This window comes from Chelon labrosus (assembly GCF_963514085.1).
Source record: "Chelon labrosus genome assembly, chromosome: 6".
Lineage (NCBI taxonomy): Eukaryota > Metazoa > Chordata > Actinopteri > Mugiliformes > Mugilidae > Chelon > Chelon labrosus.
This window is the reverse complement of record NC_140342.1, coordinates 21,918,214-21,937,143: the sequence shown is the minus strand read 5'-3', so window position 1 is coordinate 21,937,143 and position 18,930 is coordinate 21,918,214. Positions and strand designations below refer to the sequence as shown.

The window sequence follows — 18,930 nt, the reverse complement described above, 5'->3', positions numbered from 1 at the left end:
CAGTGTAAATATGAGCCTGAAAAAAAATGAGTTAAATGAATGAAGGCAACTGCTCCTGATCTGACCTGATGATATTTACAAGTACATTTCTCATTTCTGAGTTTTATTTGTTGTTTTAATATGATAAATGATTAAAGAAAAGCACACACTGAAAACACAAGTGATCAATTCCTGTGAAAAATGTCAAAGACAAACAATAAATTTGCAAATATGAGTCAGGAAGTTTAAAAATGATAAAACAATGGCTTCCACTGATAATCAGAATAAAAATGTAACCGACTCAATCACAACAGGCTGGACTGAAAAGAAGGAACTTTGATAATGTGTTCAATAGTAAAACATCATCTCCCTATAATCATGTAAAGACTTGATCTGATCGTTTCTCTCTGGTCAGAATAAACCCATTTCTCTCTGAGCATGTTTGCCCCACGTGGGGTAAAAACATCCAGGAGGGAAAGTGTATGAAGTGTTTGAAAAGATGAAGGAAGCTGGAAACTAAATGTTTTTCTCTGTTTTTCATAACTGTAATATTGGTTTTCAGATTTATTGACAGAATTAAATGAAATATGTTCATGTATAAGACGTTAGTCTGGTTAATCATTCAAATACTTGAGCTTAGTCACTTCAAGCTCTTCACCCTATGTCATAGTCTAAAGCTTAGTTTGTAGCAGCACAACTGGTCGATGTAGAGCCTCTGCCATAGGAGGCTACACTGGTATATCAACATTATTCTGTAATCACGTCCTACTCTCATTCATTTCTCAGACGTTGAACAGATTAGTAGCCCACTCACAGCACTGGGGGTAGTTTAACTTGAGGGCCTGTTCTTTGCCAACATCCAGGTGTCAAACCTCAACCATGACTGACAGAAATAATTCAACATCTGTTGTGGACTGAGATGCTTTACCTTTTACATATAAAGATCAAAAACATTAAACTAGTGAGGTACAGATTCTTTCCTCCTATACATAAACTCATGACATTAAAAATAGTATTTAAAAACTTTGTGCACCACTGACTCCTCTTTGTAATAGTCTTACATATAATGTACAACATATTAGATCCACCTTACCATCACTTTCTTCAGTTTTTGTCTGACTCTTTCTTTGTCCTCTTCTTCTCTTAGCTGCAGGTCGCTCTTCGTCCTTCTGCTCTTCCTCTTTGATTTGAACCACTTTATATATGGTTATGTGCAGGTATGTGGGTGTGAATGTGGGAGTGCACATGTTGTTTAAGAGGCAATATGTTGTTGTGGTGTTTTTCATTGTGCAATGATAACAAATGTAAAGTAGACCGCCCTCCAATCTGAACTGAAAATGTCAGAACTTGTTTCACTGGAAGCAGTCCGCTCTGTTTTAAGAAAATGACAATGGAAAAATTTTGAACAGTGTCTATGTTCTTAAATTGTTACTGTACCTTCTAACTTCTGCACTTTATTTCTGGCATGTTAATATTTTAATATTTTTATGTTTGATTTTTTACTGTTTGTTTGTTATTGTTGTTTGTCTGTCTTGATCACTATGACGTGTGTTGCTACCTTTGTTGGCCAGGTCAGACTTGTGAAAGAGGTCTTGAGGTCTTGATGCAAATTGTCCTTTTATACTTTATAACAGGATTAATCTGGACCATCTTCTTCAGATCGACTTCGTAGGCCGACCCTGAGCCATTCATGACCACATACCTGCAAACACCCATATATAAAACTGTTTTATAACTGTAGACTTTACCAACTGTTGTTTATTAGATTATTAGATTAATTTTTATTTAAAAGTATTATAAACATTGTACTGTTTTGGTTCTTTTTAATTAATGACAAACGTCTTAAATGAAAATCTTCTTCAGACATTCAAAATGTTCCATCTGTTCTCTTGCTTTGTTCAGTAAGTTTGAGTGACACTGGTGACATGGCGTTTCATGATGAGAAACCAGTTCAAATCAAAGAAGAAGAACAGGAGGAGGAGAAGACAAAGAAAGCGTCAGGCAAAAACTGAAGAAAAAAAAGCAAGGTGGATCTAATATGTTATATTTAAGGTCATTACAAAGAGGAATCAGTGGTGCACAAATAGTAGAAAGTTTTTAAAATACTATTTTTAATGTCATGAGTTTATGTAGGAGGAAAGAATCTGTACCTCACTAGTTTAATGTTTCTAATCTTTATATGTAAAAGGTAAAGCATCTCTGTCCACAACAGATGTTGAATTATTTCTGTCAGTCATGGTTGAGGTTTGACACCTGGATGTTGGCAAAGAACAGGCCCTCAAGTTAAACTACCTCCAGTGCTGTGAGTGGGCTACTAATCTGTTCAATGTCTGAGAAATACATGAGAGTAGGACGTGATTACAGAACAATGCTGATACACCAGTGTAGCCTCCTATGGCAGAGGCTCTATAGACTGAGAAGATGAGATGAGAAACTAGTTCAAATCAAGAAGAAGAGCAGGAGGCAGAAGATCAACCTGCAGCTAAGAGAAGGAGAGGATAAATAAAGAGTCAGACAAAAGGCTCTACATAGACCAGTTGTGCTGCTACAAACTAAGCTTTAAACTATGACATAGGGTGAAGAGATTGAAGTGACTAAGCTCAAGTATCTGAATGATTAACCAGACTAACGTCTTATACATGAACACATTTCATTTAACACATGAACACATTTACTGGGAAAATCCAAGCTGTAACCACACATTGCACTGTTGTACATAGAATACAAACCCATACTTGTTTTAATCAGTGCAGCTTATTAAGCATTTAATTAAAAACTATGTTCATTGTGTTATAGTTTTTGTTGGGTATCCTTCAGTGAATCTATTCTACTATTAAAATTCATCGTTTATTAGATGTTTTACTATTTTCTCCTTTGTTATGATAAGACTCAAAAGTATTATAACAAACTACTGTTTTTATTCTTTTTATTTGAAGGTAAATGAAATTCTTCTGAAGACATTTAAAATGTTCCATCTGTTCTCTTGTTTTGTTCAGAAAGTCTGAGTGACACTGGTGACGTGACACTACATGATGAGAAACCGGTTCAAATCAAAGAAGAAGAACAGGAGGCAGAAGAACAACCTGCAGCTAAGAGAATGAGTCAGACAAAAACAAAAGACTCTACATAGATCAGTTGTGCTGCTATAAACTAAGCTTTAGACTATGACATAGGGTGAAGAGCTTGAAGTGACTAAGCTCAAGTATTTGAATGATTAACCAGACTAACGTCTTATACATTAACACATTTCATTTAATTCTGTCAATAAATCTGAAAACCAATATTACAGTTATGAAAAACAGAGAAAAACATTTAGTTTCCAGCTTCCTTCATCTTTTCAAACACTTCATACACTTTCCCTCCTGGATGTTTTTACCCCACGTGGGGCAAACATGCTCAGAGAGAAATGGGTTTATTCTGACCAGAGAGAAACGATCAGATCAAGTCTTTACATGATTATAGGGAGATGATGTTTTACTAGTGAACACATTATCAAAGTTCTTTCTCTTCAGTCCAGCCTGTTGTGATTGAGTCGGTTACATTTTTATTCTGATTATCAGTGGAAGCCATTGTTTTGTCATTTTTAAACTTTCTGACTCATATTTGCACATTTACTGTTTGTCTTTGACATTTTTCACATTAATCGATCACTTGTGTTTTCAGTGTGTGCTTTTCTTTAATCATTTATCAGATTAAAACAACAAATAAAACTTTATATCAGTCAGAAAATGAGAAATGTACAAGTAAATATAATCAGGTCCAACATCAGGTCAGATCAGGAGCAGTTGTCTTCATTCAACTCATTTTTTTTCAGACTCATGTTTACACTGAAGGAGATGACGTTTACGACGTGATGCTAAACCAGGTTAGTTGATTTAAGTCCTGACATTTAATCTTAGTGAACATTAGCTGTCGTTCCTCAGCCAGGATCACTACTTTATTTTAAGAATGTGAAATGTCAGAATAATAGTGGAGAGAAAGAATTATTTCTGCTTCTACTTCTTTTTATAATATTTCCAGTGGATCAGAAGTTTACATGTACTGTTTAAAATGATTTACACCCAGGCTTCAAGTGTCATGTAAACTGTACGTTTGGACACATTTTCTAGTTATTTCATCAGTTTATTAAAACCAGTTGCAGTTTTATAATGAATGATGATCTTATACCTCAGGCATCAGTTTAATTTACTACCCTCTTGAGTCAATAAAGACAAAAATGTCCACTTCCAAAAAACTGCTATTAAAACTTAACTGAATAATATTGCTTTCAGCTTTTTCTGCATAAATCTCTTAAACCACTTCAGCACTTTGCAAAACTATCAAAAATTAAATCATTTTGAGGATTTTAACCATTTAAATGCCAGTTTGAATACTTAGTTACTGTTGTTTTTTCTACTCTTTGTGCACCACTGACTCCTCTTTGTAATGATCTCACATATAATATACAACATATTAGATCCACCTTGCCTGTTTTCTTCAGTTTTTATCTGACACTTTCTTTGTCCTCTCGTTCTCTTAGCTGCAGGTTGTTCTTCTGTCTCCTGCTCTTCTTCTTTGATTTGAACCGGTTTCTCATCGCGAAGCGCCACGTCACCAGTGCCAGTCAAACTTTCTGAACAAAACAAGAGAACAGTGAAAAAGACCACAATGAAAACTTCCTCTAAAACAACCTGCTCTCTCACATTCATGCCCACATACCTGCACACACCCATGTCCCAAACTATTTTATAACTGTTAACTTTACCAACTGTTGTTTATTAGATTTTTTGTTGCCTTTTGTTTAAAAGTATTATAAAAGTTGTACTGTTTTTGTTCATTTGAATTAATGATAAACATTTTAAATGAAAATCTTCTTAAGACATTCAAAATGTTCCTTCTGTTCTCTTGTTTTGTTCAGGAAGTCTGAGTGATGCTTCATGATGAGAAATCAGTTCAAATCAAAGAAGAAGAGCAGGAAGCAGAAGAACAACCTGCAGCCAGTGTTGTAAGTGGGCTACTAATCTGTTCATTGTCTGTAAAATGCATGAGCTGACGGGCACCTCCCTAGAAATGTAACTACATACAGCTGACTAGTATGTACTGTATGTAAGGCCTGATTATAGAACAACGCTGAAATACAAGTGTAGAGGTGGAAATGCTTCCACCAGTGTAGCCTCCTATGGCAGAGGCTCTACATAGACCAGTTGTGCTGCTACAAACTAAGCTTTAGACTATGACATAGGGTGAAGAGATTGAAGTGTCTAAGCTCAAGTATCTGAATGATTAACCAGACTAACATCTTATACATGAACACATTTCACTTAACACATGAACACATTTCATTTAATTCTGTCAATAAATCTGAAAACCAATATTACAGTTATGAAAAACAGAGAAAAAACATTTAGTTTCCAGCTTCCTTCATCTTTTCAAACACTTCATACACTTTCCCTCCTGGATGTTTTTACCCCACGTGGGGCAAACATGCTCAGAGAGAAATGGGTTTATTCTGACCAGAGAGAAACGATCAGATCAAGTCCTTACATGATTATAGGGAGATGATGTTTTACTATTGAACAGATTATCAACGTTCCTTCTCTTCAGTCCAGCCTGTTGTGATTGAGTCAGTTACATTTTAATTCTGATTATCAGTGGAAGCCATTGTTTTGTCATTTTTAAACTTCCTGACTCATATTTGCACGTTTATTGCTTGTCTTTGACATTTTCCACATTAATCGATCTCTTGTGTTTTCAGTGTGTGCTTTTCTTTAATCATTTTATCAGATTAAAACAACAAATAAAACTTTATATCAGTCAGAAAATGAGAAATGTACAAGTAAATATCATCAGGTCAGATCAGGAGCAGTTGCCTTCATTCATTTAACTCATTTTTTTTCAGACTCATGTTTACACTGAAGGAGATGACGTTTACGATGTGATGCTAAACCAGGTTAGTTGATTTAAGTCCTGACATTTAATCTTAGTGAACATTAGCTGTCGTACCTCAGCCAGGATCACTACTTTATTTTAAAAATGTAAAATGTCAGAATAATAGTGGAGAGAAAGAATTATTTCTGCTTCTACTTCTTTTTATAATATTTCCAGTGGGTCAGAAGTTTACATGTACTGTGTAAAATGATTTACACCTAGGCTTCAAGTGTCATGTAAACTGTACGTTTGGACACATTTTCTAGTTATTTCATCAGTTTATTAAAACCAGTTGCAGTTTTATAATGAATGATGATCTTATACCTCAGGCATCGGTTTAATTTACTACCCTCTTGAGTCATTAAAGACAAAAATGTCCACTTCCAAAAAACTGCTATTAAAACTTAACTGAATAATATTGCTTTCAGCTTTTTCTGCATAAATCTCTTAAACCACTTCAGCACTTTGCAAAACTATCAAAAATTAAATCATTTTGAGGATTTTAACCATTTAAATGCCAGTTTGAATACTTAGTTACTGTTGTTTTTTCTACTCTTTGTCCACCACTGACTCCTCTTTGTAATGATCTCACATATAATATACAACATATTAGATCCACCTTGCCTGTTTTCTTCAGTTTTTATCTGACACTTTCTTTGTCCTCTCGTTCTCTTAGCTGCAGGTTGTTCTTCTGCCTCCTGCTCTTCTTCTTTGATTTGAACCGGTTTCTCATCGCGAAGCGCCACGTCACCAGTGCCAGTCAAACTTTCTGAACAAAACAAGAGAACAGTGAAAAAGCCCACAATGAAAACTTCCTTTAATACAACACCTGCTCTCCCACATTCATGCCCACATACCTGCACACACCCATGTCCAAAACTATTTTATAACTGTTAACTTTACCAACTGTTGTTTATTAGATTTTTTGTTGCCTTTTGTTTAAAAGTATTATAAAAGTTGTACTGTTTTTGTTCATTTGAATTAATGATAAACATCTTAAATGAAAATCTTCTTAAGACATTCAAAATGTTCCCTCTGTTCTCTTGTTTTGTTCAGAAAGTTTGAGTGACACTTCATAATGAGAAACCGGTTCAAATCAAAGAAGAAGAGCAGGAAGCACAAGAACAACCTGCAGCCAGTGATGTGAGAAGGCTACTAATCTGTTCATTGTCTGTAAAATGCATGAGCTGACGGGCACCTCCCCAAAAATGTAACAACATACAGCTGACTAGTATGTAGTGCATATAGGGCCTGATTACAGAACAACGCTGAAATACAAGTGTAGAGTTGGAAATGCTTCCACCAGTGTATCCTCCTATGGCAGAGGCTCTACATAGACCAGTTGTGCCTCTATAAACTAAGCTTTAGACTAAAATCCAAGCTGTAACCACACATTGCACTGTTGTACATAGAATACAAAGCCATACTTTTTTTAATCAGTGCAGCTTATTTAGCATTTAATTAAAAACTATGTTCATTGTGTTATAGTTTTTGTTGGGTATCCTTCAGTGAATCTATTCTACTGTTAAAACTTTACACTTCTCATTTACTCACAGATTTTTTTTACTATTTTCTCCTTTTTTATATAAGACTGAAAAGTATTATAACAAATTATACTGTTTTTATTCTTTTAATTTAAAGGTAAATGAAAATCTTCTTAAGATATTTAAAATGTTCCCTCTGTTCTCTTGTTTTGTTCAGAAAGTTTGAGTGACACTGGTGACGTGGCACTTCATGATGAGAAACCAGTTAAAATCAAAGAGGAAGAACAGGAGGCAGAAGAACAACCTGCAGCTAAGAGAATGAGTCAGACAAAAACTGAAGGCTCTACATAGACCAGTTGTGCTGCTACAAACTAAGCTTTAGACTATGACATAGGGTGAAGAGCTTGAAGTGACTAAGCTCAAGTATCTGAATGATTAACCAGACTAACGTCTTATACATGAACACATTTCATTTAATTCTGTCAATAAATCTGAAAACCAACATTACAGTTATGAAAAACAGAGAAAAAACATTTAGTTTCCAGCTTCCTTCATCTTTTCAAACACTTCGTACACTTTCCCTCCTGGATCTTTGAGCCTGTTGTGATTGAGTCGGTTACATTTTTATTCTGATTATCAGTGGAAGCCATTGTTTTGTCATTTTTAAACTTTCTGACTCATATTTGCACATTTACTTCTTGTCTTTGACATTGTTCACATTAATCGATCACTTGTGTTTTCAGTGTGTGCTTTTCTTTAATCATTTATCAGATTAAAACAACAAATAAAACTTTATATCAGTCAGAAAATGAGAAATGTACAAGTAAATAGAAAATAAATGAAGGCAAGGACATCTACAGGAGGAAAGTGGAAGACCAACTCCAGAAGAAAAACACCAGGGAGGTCTGGAGAGGGCTGAAGACTATTTCAGATTCAAACTGGGTCATTGGGAACGGCTCAGAACCTGGAGAAGGAGGGCGAGCAGACGAACTTAATATGTTCTTCAATAGATTTGACTCCAGATCCACCCCACCACCCTCTCCCACCCCCGTGGGAGAGGGTGGTGGACTGAGACTGAGATGCACCCCAGTCTGCATCTCAGCCACTTCCTCTCTGGCTACCAGGAGCTCCACAAGGAACAGTACTCTCTCCATTGCTCTTCTCCATCTACATCTCAGACTTCAGTTATAACACAGACAGCTGCCACATCCAGAAGTTCTCGGACGATACAGCCATTGTTGGACGGGTAACAGACGGGAACGACCTGGAATACAGGAAGGTGGTCGAGGACTTTGTCGACTGGTGTGAACGCAGTCACCTTCACATCAACGCCACCAAAACAAAGGAGATGGTGATTAACTTCCAAAGGAAGGCAGCACACACAACACCGGTGAACATCCAGGGATTGGATATCGACATCGTGGATGGCTATAAATACCTGGGTGTTCACCTGAACAATAAACTGGACTGGTCAGACAACACCAATGTCCTATACAAGAAGGGACAAAGTCGCCTCCACCTGTTGAGGAGACTGAGGTCCTTTGGTGTGTGTAGGACGCTGCTCAGGACCTCTATGACACTGTGGTTGCATCAGCAACCTTTTATGCTGTGGTTTGCTGGTGTGGTGGAGTCACAGAGAGGGTCAGGAACAGACTGGGCAAACTGATCAAGAGGGCCAGCTCCATCCTGGGCTGTCCTCTGGATTCAGTGGAGCAGGTGGGGGAGAGGAGGATGTTGGCTAAACTGTCCAACATCAGGAACAACCCCTCTTCACCCCCTGTATGAGACAGTTGGGACTTTGGGAAGCTCTTTCAGCCAAAGACTGCTGCACCCACAGTGCAAGAAGGAACGCTTCCGGAGGTCTTTTGTCCCCTCAGCAGCCAGACTCTTCAACATCAGCATTTCCTAACTCTTCTGCTGCTGAGCTGCTGAGCTTCTTTTCAGGACTTATGCACAGTGTACAGTATATATAACCACCATCTCACACCTTCTATTTGCAAATACGTGGTAATTTAACTCCTATTGGAGTTTGTTGTTGTTATTTTATTCATGATATTCACGTATGTCAACACATATATATATATATTTATCCTCCTTTGACACTTTAACTCCTCAATGCAAATTGGTTGTTTCAGCTCAGACCAGACACTGTGAATCTCTCTGATGCAATATGTAAATATTTTTTGTACATTCATTTGTACATATTTGTCCGCTGTATTCTGTTCTTATTATATTCTATTTTTTATATCTTCTGCATCTTGCACTGTTGTTTCCTGCCGCTGTAACGCCCTAATTTCCCCACGGGGATGAATAAAGTCTTATCTTATCTTAAATATCATGTGAAATGTGAAATGTCAGAATAATTTTATAATATTCCCAGTGATTTTCTGAACACCTCTACGACATGATGCTGCCGTCCCCCAGGCTTCAAGTGTCATGTAAACTGTACGTTTGGACACATTTTCTAGTTATTTCATCAGTTTATTAAAACCAGTTGCAGTTTTATAATAAATTATGATCTTAAATCAGACTATCACATTTAATTTAAGGCTATTCACATCAATTCACTGTCTATAGAAATAGTTGAAATTCTTACATCTTCCCTCTGATTTGAATGTGAACACCCTCAAATTAAATAGCTTTAGGCCTTTATTCATTATATAATTGTGACTTCAGTGTATTTTGGTAAACCACTAGAATGACCAAACATACTGGATCTTCAACTTCATAGATAATGATGCAGCTCATGGACTCTTTCTTTAGAGTCTTTCTTTTACTAATAAAATAAAAACTTAAGTGAACGTTTCAAAGCTAACATTTCTCTTTTAGACTTACAGTGAACACTTTCTGTTTTGTTTCACAGACAAACATTAAGGAAAACAACAACAAACAAATATTACCTGATTCAGCTGCTAGAAGACGACGACTCCAAGGTTTACAGTGTGTGGATGAGATGGGGCAGAGGTGATTTTATTCATATTTAATATATTTAAAGCTTTGTACTTATGTGAGAAATGTATACAATAAAGCTCTTTCTCTAAAACTGAACCTGCTGATAAGAAAGGGTCGAAGCGAGCTCAAATACAGTGGTGGAGATCTGCTGAAGAACAATAAGGTCTTCAAGAAGAAGTGAGAGCTAGAAGCCAAAGGTTTTTGGAGAAGACCAAGAACAAGTGGGAGCACCAGGAGAGTTTTGTGAAAGTAGACGGAATATATGACATGGTGTTCACAGACCGGATGAAACACAGAAACACAGATGAAAAGGTATAAAAACGTCTGTGACTCCTCAGTATTTATCGGAAGCTTTGACTGAATTGAATATGGTGTCGTTTACGATCCTGCCCAGGTTCGTATGAAGTACCTGCTGCGGATCCGGTTTAACTACTTAAAACGGCGAAGGAGCTGAGAAAACAACATGGTGGTGTGATATCTGGGGGATCTCCTCTCTCAGAATCACAGATAATATTGGTCTTCATGCACCGTTAGCTGGTTTTGGTGTTGGAGATGGGACGTCAGAGCTGAACTGAGTAAATAACAGGAATTAAAGTGGTACTACTGCTTGATATATTTTGGGTGATATGAAGAAAATATGAAGATGACGTCCTCATATCAATAAAAGCTGTGTTTGTGAACATGAATTTCATTTTGGGCCTTCTGGATGTGGATCTTTAGACTTCTTTAGATGTGATGAAATGTGTCAAAAACTAGAAATTAGTTTCAGTAAATCAAATATTTGGGTTATAATGAAAAAACAAAAAAAACAGTTTTATTCTTTTTATTCATGTGTAACAGACAAAGACATAAAACACGACGCTGTAAGATTATATACATACGAATAACAATAAAGGACATTCTCTTTCACAACTTGGAGTGTGTGTGTGTCTGTGTGTGCAGTTTCACTTCCTCCCACCCAGCAGGTAGAGGAAGATGAGGATTATGTCCAGGTAGATGTTGAGAGCAGCGTTGATGTAATCTTCTTCACTCACGGCGTAACTACCTTTCCCCAATACGAGCTGACAGTCGATCACCAGGAACTGGGACAGAGAAGAAGAGTTGGGACTGGGTGAGAAATAAGCTCCAGACTGACGCTAGTAATTCATTACATGTTGTAATAAAAGACATTTTATGTTCACGTCACAGTAGGAAATAAGAACAATATATATATATATATATATATATATATATATATATATGGAAACCTGCAAGTGGGTGGGGTATGTCAGGCAGCATGTTGAACGTTTAGTCCTCAAAGTTGATGTTAGATGCAGATAACGAGACCAGACTCACTGATGCAGATGGTCAGAGTCACACAGTGGATCACAGTTTGTTTTGTATGTCCACACTGACCCCTGTCTACGGCTGAAAGCTCCTACAATAGAGTCCATACCCCGGCAGGTCCGTGCCCTTGTGTCTTTGGGTGGCTCACGGATTTAACTGTCCTAATCAGCCACACGCGGAATAAAAGAAGCATGGCTCAAAAGGCCTAAGAAAGCGCCACCTTTCGTCTGCTTTTTGGCCTTTTACAAATAAAATAAACCTTTTATTTTTGGTATAACTCCTCGTTTACCTTCACTTTACGATGCTGCCCTCGAGCCGGATCGTAACAGGTGGCAGAGAGTAAACAATATTAGGCATGTGGTCTTAATTGAACCAATCGAGACATGTGTGGATATTAATTTGCCATTTTTAGCTAGTGAATCCATCCATGTGATCCATACATGCGACCTTAATATCTCTAAAATGATTCTCTTTGTAAATGAGCCAAAGATTTTTCATCAGTCCTGGTTTTATTGATATTTTTTGCACCTCACGCTCTAGATCAGGTCGTAAACGGACTCTAGTCATGTGAGCTTCAGGTGTGCACCACCCGCAGGTGTTCCTAGTAAAACCCTTAACTCTCCACCGGCCATTAAGAACTGAAGATGATGGTGAAATGTCTTAGAGAAAACTCAAAACAAGTCCGGTTGCCTTAGGTTTATCTTCGTGTTCTAGGATCCACCCATGAGCTTTCATCTTGATGGAAACATCCAAACATCTGGCAAATACCTTTTTTTTTAAAAAAAGATTAATATTATTATCAACCTGGGTTCAACCTACTTTATCCCCTCCAAGGTGTTTAAAAGATCCACTTGCACTCGCAAAACAGGTGTTTCTATGAGACGCCTAACGTGTGCTAATTTTATCTGAAGCACTTTACGAGACACATCCATAACCAGAACGATGTGTCCTTGTTCCCTTACCAGAGAGAAGAGCAGAGCTCCCAGACATCCGTAGCCGACGTCAGCAATGTAGGAGTACAGGAAGGTGCAGAAGAAGCCGAACATGATCAGGTCCACGGCCAGGATCAGCAGAACGCCGTTACAAATGGTGAAATCATAACGAGTCTGCAGATAGCACAGAGACGTTAGTTGGTTTCATTATACAATATTCTGTCTGTATCTCAGGAAACATCATCTATTTACTTCATCCTGTGTAATACCCATATCTCAGTTGCTGGGAAACTTCTGGACCTGGCATTCATTCATGTGGATGTTACTTAGACATGTAGCACCCACCTAGACCAGACCAGGCACCCCCACCCCATAGCAATGACACTCCTTGATGGCAGCAGCCATCCCCAGCAGGATGCAGTCTGACACAGACACACACTCTTTGAAGTAGAGCTCAGCCTGGTTGTCTAACCTGTGCTGAGAAAGCAATGATTGCCAGAGAGATGGCAATTGTTACTCCCATAGTGATGGCCACGGCGGCGGTGTTGTGGTAGGAGGCGACTGTCCCGACCATGTACGACATGCTCAGGGTGACGATGGCCTGTAAACACACAACATTCAGGGCATTAAACATCACCTTTATTTAGAGTCTGTGTCACACAGCCTCAGATAAAAGCACATTCAGGTGCGGATGTGGGTTTTTCTTTGTTTTGTTTTTTTGCGGTTCACTTCCTGGCAAAGCCAAGTTTACGTCCAGGGTTGGGTAGTAATGGATTACATGTAATCTGGATTACGTAATCAGATTACAAAAATCAAGTAACTATAATCAGCCCAGATTACAATACAAAAATTGTGTAATCAGATTACAGTTACATTGTTGGGGATTACCTGATTACATTTTATCATGCAAACAATGCAACTTGTTTATGACAGCCTGGGCATGAAAAAAATCCTAATATGTTGTAAAAAGAACATGTTCACTTTTGTTCTATGATATGTTTACAGACTTATTTACAGACTTATTTTGAGATTTTGAAAGACATGTTGTGGATATGTTATGAGAAATGTTCAGAAAGAGAAATATGAGAAAAGATAGAAAAATGTTTTAGGAATGTTTTTAGTTGTAAACATTCAGTATGATGTGAGAAAAGAGTTTAACAGGTTGATATGAGGATATGGTCTGAAAAACGGATATGTTCAGAGTAAAGAAAGTACTTAGTAATAAATCTAAAGTTTTTAGTTAATACAGTTTTTAGTTCATTCACAAAGGAATGCTTTACTGAGAGCAAAAAGTTTTCTTAGCTGTAATGAAATAATAAAGAGAAAAATAAAAAGAGAATTCATTGATCAATTCTGTGACGGTGTCTTTTACTTAAGGTGCATATTTATTGAAGTAATCTAAAAGTAATCAGATTACGTTACATGTTTTTGGTAATCCAGCTGATTACGTTACTGATTACAAAAATTGCCATGTAATTTGTAGTCAGTAATGGATTACATTTCAAAGTAATCTGACCCAACCCTGTTTACATCACAGCAAAACCTCAACAACTGATGGTGAATCTGTGAGAACGAGAACATTTTAGATGAATAGTAAAGCAAAGTTGATTCACTAAAGGCTTGGGTCATTTTGTAGATTTTCGACTGCGGCAGCAACAAAATATGTTTCACTTCTCCTTCAAAGATGTGTCAACATTTTGTCTCCTTTAAACTATAGATCTGTGGCACAGTCACAACACAAACTACCGCTACCGTCCTTAAACCGGCCCCCTCCCCCACTGTGGGACGAATAAACGACAACCCCATCTTGTATCTTATATCTGAGCTTCATGCTCGTGCATTTGTCACCCACCAGTCCCACGATGTTCCAGGGGTGACGCCGGCTGAACGAACTGAAGCACTGGAGGGAGATGGCGACCACGGCGAAGATGATGTAGGAGCTGAGGTAGACCCACAGGTGGGTCTGCACCGCTTTTTTGACCACGCTGGAGAAGGTGAACACGCACACCACGCTGAAGGTGAACAGCAGCTGGATGGTCACGATGCTGAATACCTGCACGGGAAGAGATGAAAGAAGTGAATAGATTTATCACTGCGTGGGCTGAACTGGGAAAGTTTGCGGCAAAGAAAAAATAAATACTAACTGACTCATGTGTGCATAGAAAAAAACATCGGTTAGCTCCTCAGTTAGCTGCAAGGTTCATAGAAGGATTGCAGAGTTAGTTAGTTAGGGTTCCTGTTGCTTTGAATAAACTAAATCTTTAGTGTATTATCAGTCTAAATCACCTTCAACACCTGGACACCACATTAAATTGTGCCCACCAACACAATGTTTACAAGTTTGGGTCAAGTTTGCAATCGTATCATGGCCGTTTTGGATGCTTTTGACAGCTAAATAAAAAATCGAAACACAAAGAAACTATCCCGAGAGGTCATAATATGAGTGAAAACTTGTGAATCTGGCTTCTAACTTGTGTCAGACCAGGTAGGAGTAATGTTTTTCCGAGAAAAACTATCAGTTTCTTCCTCGTCAACCTACAAGTATCATGGAAAGATGATGGAGTCATTTAGTTAGTTTAATTATGACGTGGTGGAGAACGATGTTCCTGTTGCTCTGAATAAACTAAATCTTTAGTGTATTATTTGTGCAGTACATCCCGCGTCCCATCAGTCTAAGTCGCCTTTATCACCTGGACACCACATGAAACTGAATTACCAATGGACCATAGTGGAAATGAATGAATTTAAGAAGGATGAAATGCCTGTAGACATGTGGCTTAAGTTCACATTAACATTTACAAGTGTGGGTCAAGTTTGCCATCATATCATGACCATTTGGAAAGAAAGCATCCCAAATGGTCAGAATTTCTATTTATTTTTTCACTGAGGCAACAACAACAACAGCTGCCGTGACAACAACAGCAAAACGAAGGTTGTCTAACATCTGCCAGAATCTGCTGGACATGTTCTACCAGACTGTCGTTGCTAGTGTCCTCTTCTACGCTGTGGTGTCCAGGGGAGGAAGCACTAAGAAGGAGGACACCTCACGGCTGGACAAACTGATAAAGGGGCAGAGCTGGAGTCCCTGACATCGGTGGAAGATGCAAGGACCTTGAACAAACTCTGGTCCATCATAAACAATGTCCACCGCCCTCTACACTACACCAGAGTCAGGCAGAGAAGCTTGTTCAGTGACAGGCTGCTGTCTCTGTCCTGCTCTACAGACAGATTGAGGAGGTCGTTTGTCCCTCAGGCCATAAGACTCTACAATGTGAGGACACAACTGGACTGAGGTCATTGCTGCCAATACCGTATAATGAAAAAAACACAGTTACTTCCTCAGTTAGCTACGGGGTTCATACAAAAATTATAGACTCATTTAGTTTGTTTAAAAAACTGGAATTGAGACTTGGTCGAGAACAATTTGCCCGTTGCACTGAATAAACCAAATGTTTAGTGTCACATCCAGCTCTGCGGCACCTGGTCATGCTTAACTGCTTCTGTGTTTTGGGCATTTCCTGTTTTATTTTGTAAGTCACCAACTCTCAGTCGTTTCAGATGTCTTCACTTCCCCCCATGTGGTTGCCATCCCTGATTGTTAGCCCCGCCCTGATGCGCCTCACCTGTGCCTCATTGTTCCCTCTGTATTTAGTCTCCGTGTTTCTCTCCCACTTTGCCAGTTTGTCTTTGTACATCATGTCAGTAATGTCCCAGTCTCTTCCTAGTGTGCATTGTGGTTGTGTTTTTTTTTTTATTCCTTGTGATTTTTGGACTTTGTCTTTGCCTGCTTTTTGAAGTGAAGACTTACAGTCCACCACCTGATTCCTGAGTCATGCTTTTGAGTCCTCCTCTACCAGTTCCTATTATTTGTGCAGTACGTTCCTCCTACCATCAGTCTAAAGACTCATGCACCGGTGCGAGCCATTTATACTTGCGCGCTCGTCAGTGTGGCTCGGTCTGTAAAAACACCTACACCAAATGCGAAAAATGCTGAAGTGGAAACATGCTACTACCAAGCAGACCAATTGCAGCTCTTGTGGTCTGCGCTAACTCTAACCCTAACCCGCAGTGCATAGGTACATTTCTGTAGCAAATACACGTCTTTTGAGTTAATTTGTATTTGCAGAAGTCCAAACCACCTATAAGTCACCTTTAACACCTGGACATCACATGAAACTGAATTATCAGTTGAGCATAGTGGAAATAAATTGATTTAAGACGGAAAAAGGACATGTTCACATTAACGTTTGCAAGTTTGGGTCAAGTTTGGAATCGTATTATGACTGTTTGGGTTGTTTTTGACAGATAAAAGGACATCCAAAAACTAAGAAATCATCTCAAGCAGTCAGAATACGAGTGAAAACTTACAGGGGAATTACCGTTTTTTACAACCTGGACCTTATTACTGGCATAAAATATGATCGTTTACTCACCCATATAACTTTGGTGTCATTTCGAGTCGTTCGGTTGATATCTAGCTCCAGTGGAGTGCCGTGTATAGCCTATCCATATAGTGGGAGTGAATGGGGCACCAAAACGCAGGCGCTAAATAACGCATTATCTGATGCCAAACTTGTTCATTTAACCAATATTTTGTTATAGCTAGTGCTATTCCCCGTTGAGTCCGGTGTTACCTGTCATCATCATCTGGGGTCTGTAGATTGACCTACCAACCTCTGATCTGGATGATGTCATCTCTGAGTGCCGTGCAAACCCCGCGACGGTCGGCTTGTTTACCTGTAATTTGTTACTGCTATTTTTTTCCAACATGGCTGAATATTTTTCCGATTCTAAAAAACGGTAATTCCCCTTTAACCAAAACTTGAATCTGGTGAATTCATGTCTTCTGACTTGTGTCTGTGTCAACTTAAGGCTTCTGTTCATATCTTGCGCATGTCCATGAGTATCATTTCCTTCCTAAATTGATTATTTTAATCATCTTTAGTCTCCTGAGGAGGTAAAACAACCAGAAATGTCTCCCAAACAAGCAGTACAAACCTTTCTAATGAACGCTCTCCTCACTATCCTGTCATCTACAGAAGATACAAGTTCAGTTGGGTCTGACGCCTCTTCTGGGTTGATGTACTGGGGTGGTGACGGTGGTGAGGACACACTGGAGCTGGAGGCGTCCTGGGCCTGTGTGGATGCGAGGGCGTCCGCTGGGTCCGACATTCTGGATGAAACTGAAAGATTACGACAAATAAGGAACATATGAAAATTAGCCTCTGCGAGAGGAGGGGGAAAAAAAAGCACAGAGAGCAGGAGTGGTTAGATTGTGGTTTGTATAAACAACAAAGAATCATTAAACTAGTGATACACTTATTAGAAACAGTCACTGCTGTTAAATCATCGCCGATTAGGAGAAAGCGACAGCGTGATTCTTCAGATGTCCAAACTTTAAGTCACAAGTCAGTGCCCCCTGTGGTTTGATGGTGTTTATCAGTAGCTCAACTTTTTACGTTGATTCAGATTCTTGTCTTGTGCCTTAAATTATATTTAATTTGTCTTTATGTATTTTTATAAAAAAAAGTCATATACATCAAAAATCCACTTATCCATCTGATAAGTCTGATGACGAATAAGATATATTTGAGTGAACAGAAGGATTCTAAATCATTCCTGAGCATCTCAAGCTAAACAAGACATTTCCACTGATTCGCAAGAGTTTAGTTCTGAAGTAGAGTATAAAGCGAAAGCTCTTCCTACCTCTTCTGCTGGATTTGTTGACAGATGTCCAACACTGCAGAGTTCTGTGAGAGGAGAAGGCTGCAGAGGATGTCTATCAACCTGTGGTGTAGAGTTTCACTTCCTGACAACTTAAAAAAAATCCAGCCTTGCAGTGATGAAAACTCCACCGTTGCATCGTAACTAGATAAGAGGACATGAAAAGGGTCGAGGGACTAAACTTTTGGTTTTACACACTCCACAGTAAAATCTGATCATCCAGACTCGAGCGCAGTGGAATGAAAATCAACTTTTTATCTGAAAATGTTCAAATCTGCAGCCTCTTTTTAAAAATAAATAAATAACTGAGTTAAAACTGAAAGTGAAACAAAGCGACAGTTCAATCTTAGTTCAGTCTCAGTTCAGCCTCAGTTCAGTCCTTTTATGACACTGTGGTTGCATCAGCAACCTTTTACGCTGTGGTTTGCTGGTGTGGTGGAGTCACAGAGAGGGACAGGAACAGACTGGACAAACTGATCAAGAGGGCCAGCTCCATCCTGGGCTGTCCTCTGGATTCAGTGGAGCAGGTGGGGGAGAGGAGGATGTTGGCTAAACTGTCCAACATCAGGAACAACCCCTCTCATCCCCTGTATGAGACAGTTGGTACTTTAGGAAGCTCTTTCAGC

General features: G+C 38.6%; 1 protein-coding gene across 1 annotated transcript; it reads right to left on the bottom strand.

Moving 5' to 3' along the window:
* Positions 1–11,181: 11,181 nt before the first annotated feature.
* Positions 11,182–17,904, bottom strand: LOC311489999 (protein lifeguard 1). The gene is made up of 5 exons (XM_084547331.1): positions 17,579–17,904; positions 14,433–14,633; positions 13,053–13,181; positions 12,611–12,754; positions 11,182–11,404 (listed from the first exon to the last, which is right to left on the bottom strand). Exons 1-5 carry the CDS (start codon positions 17,789–17,791, stop codon positions 11,267–11,269), a joined length of 825 nt encoding a protein of 274 aa, XP_084403457.1. The 5' UTR covers positions 17,792–17,904; the 3' UTR covers positions 11,182–11,266.
* Positions 17,905–18,930: the final 1,026 nt, after the last annotated feature.

Bases quoted from the DNA above. Each gene is read 5' to 3' on its own strand.
- LOC311489999 (XM_084547331.1), bottom strand. From the start codon at position 17,791: ATGTTCCTTATTTGTCGTAATCTTTCAGTTTCATCCAGAATGTCGGAC. The intron at 14,634-17,578 runs GTTTGTACTGCT...CTTCCCGTGCAG, and splicing joins GGAGAGCGTTCATTAGAAAG to GTATTCAGCATCGTGACCAT. The intron at 11,405-12,610 runs GTAAGGGAACAA...TCTCTGTCCCAG, and splicing joins GAGCTCTGCTCTTCTCTCTG to TTCCTGGTGATCGACTGTCA.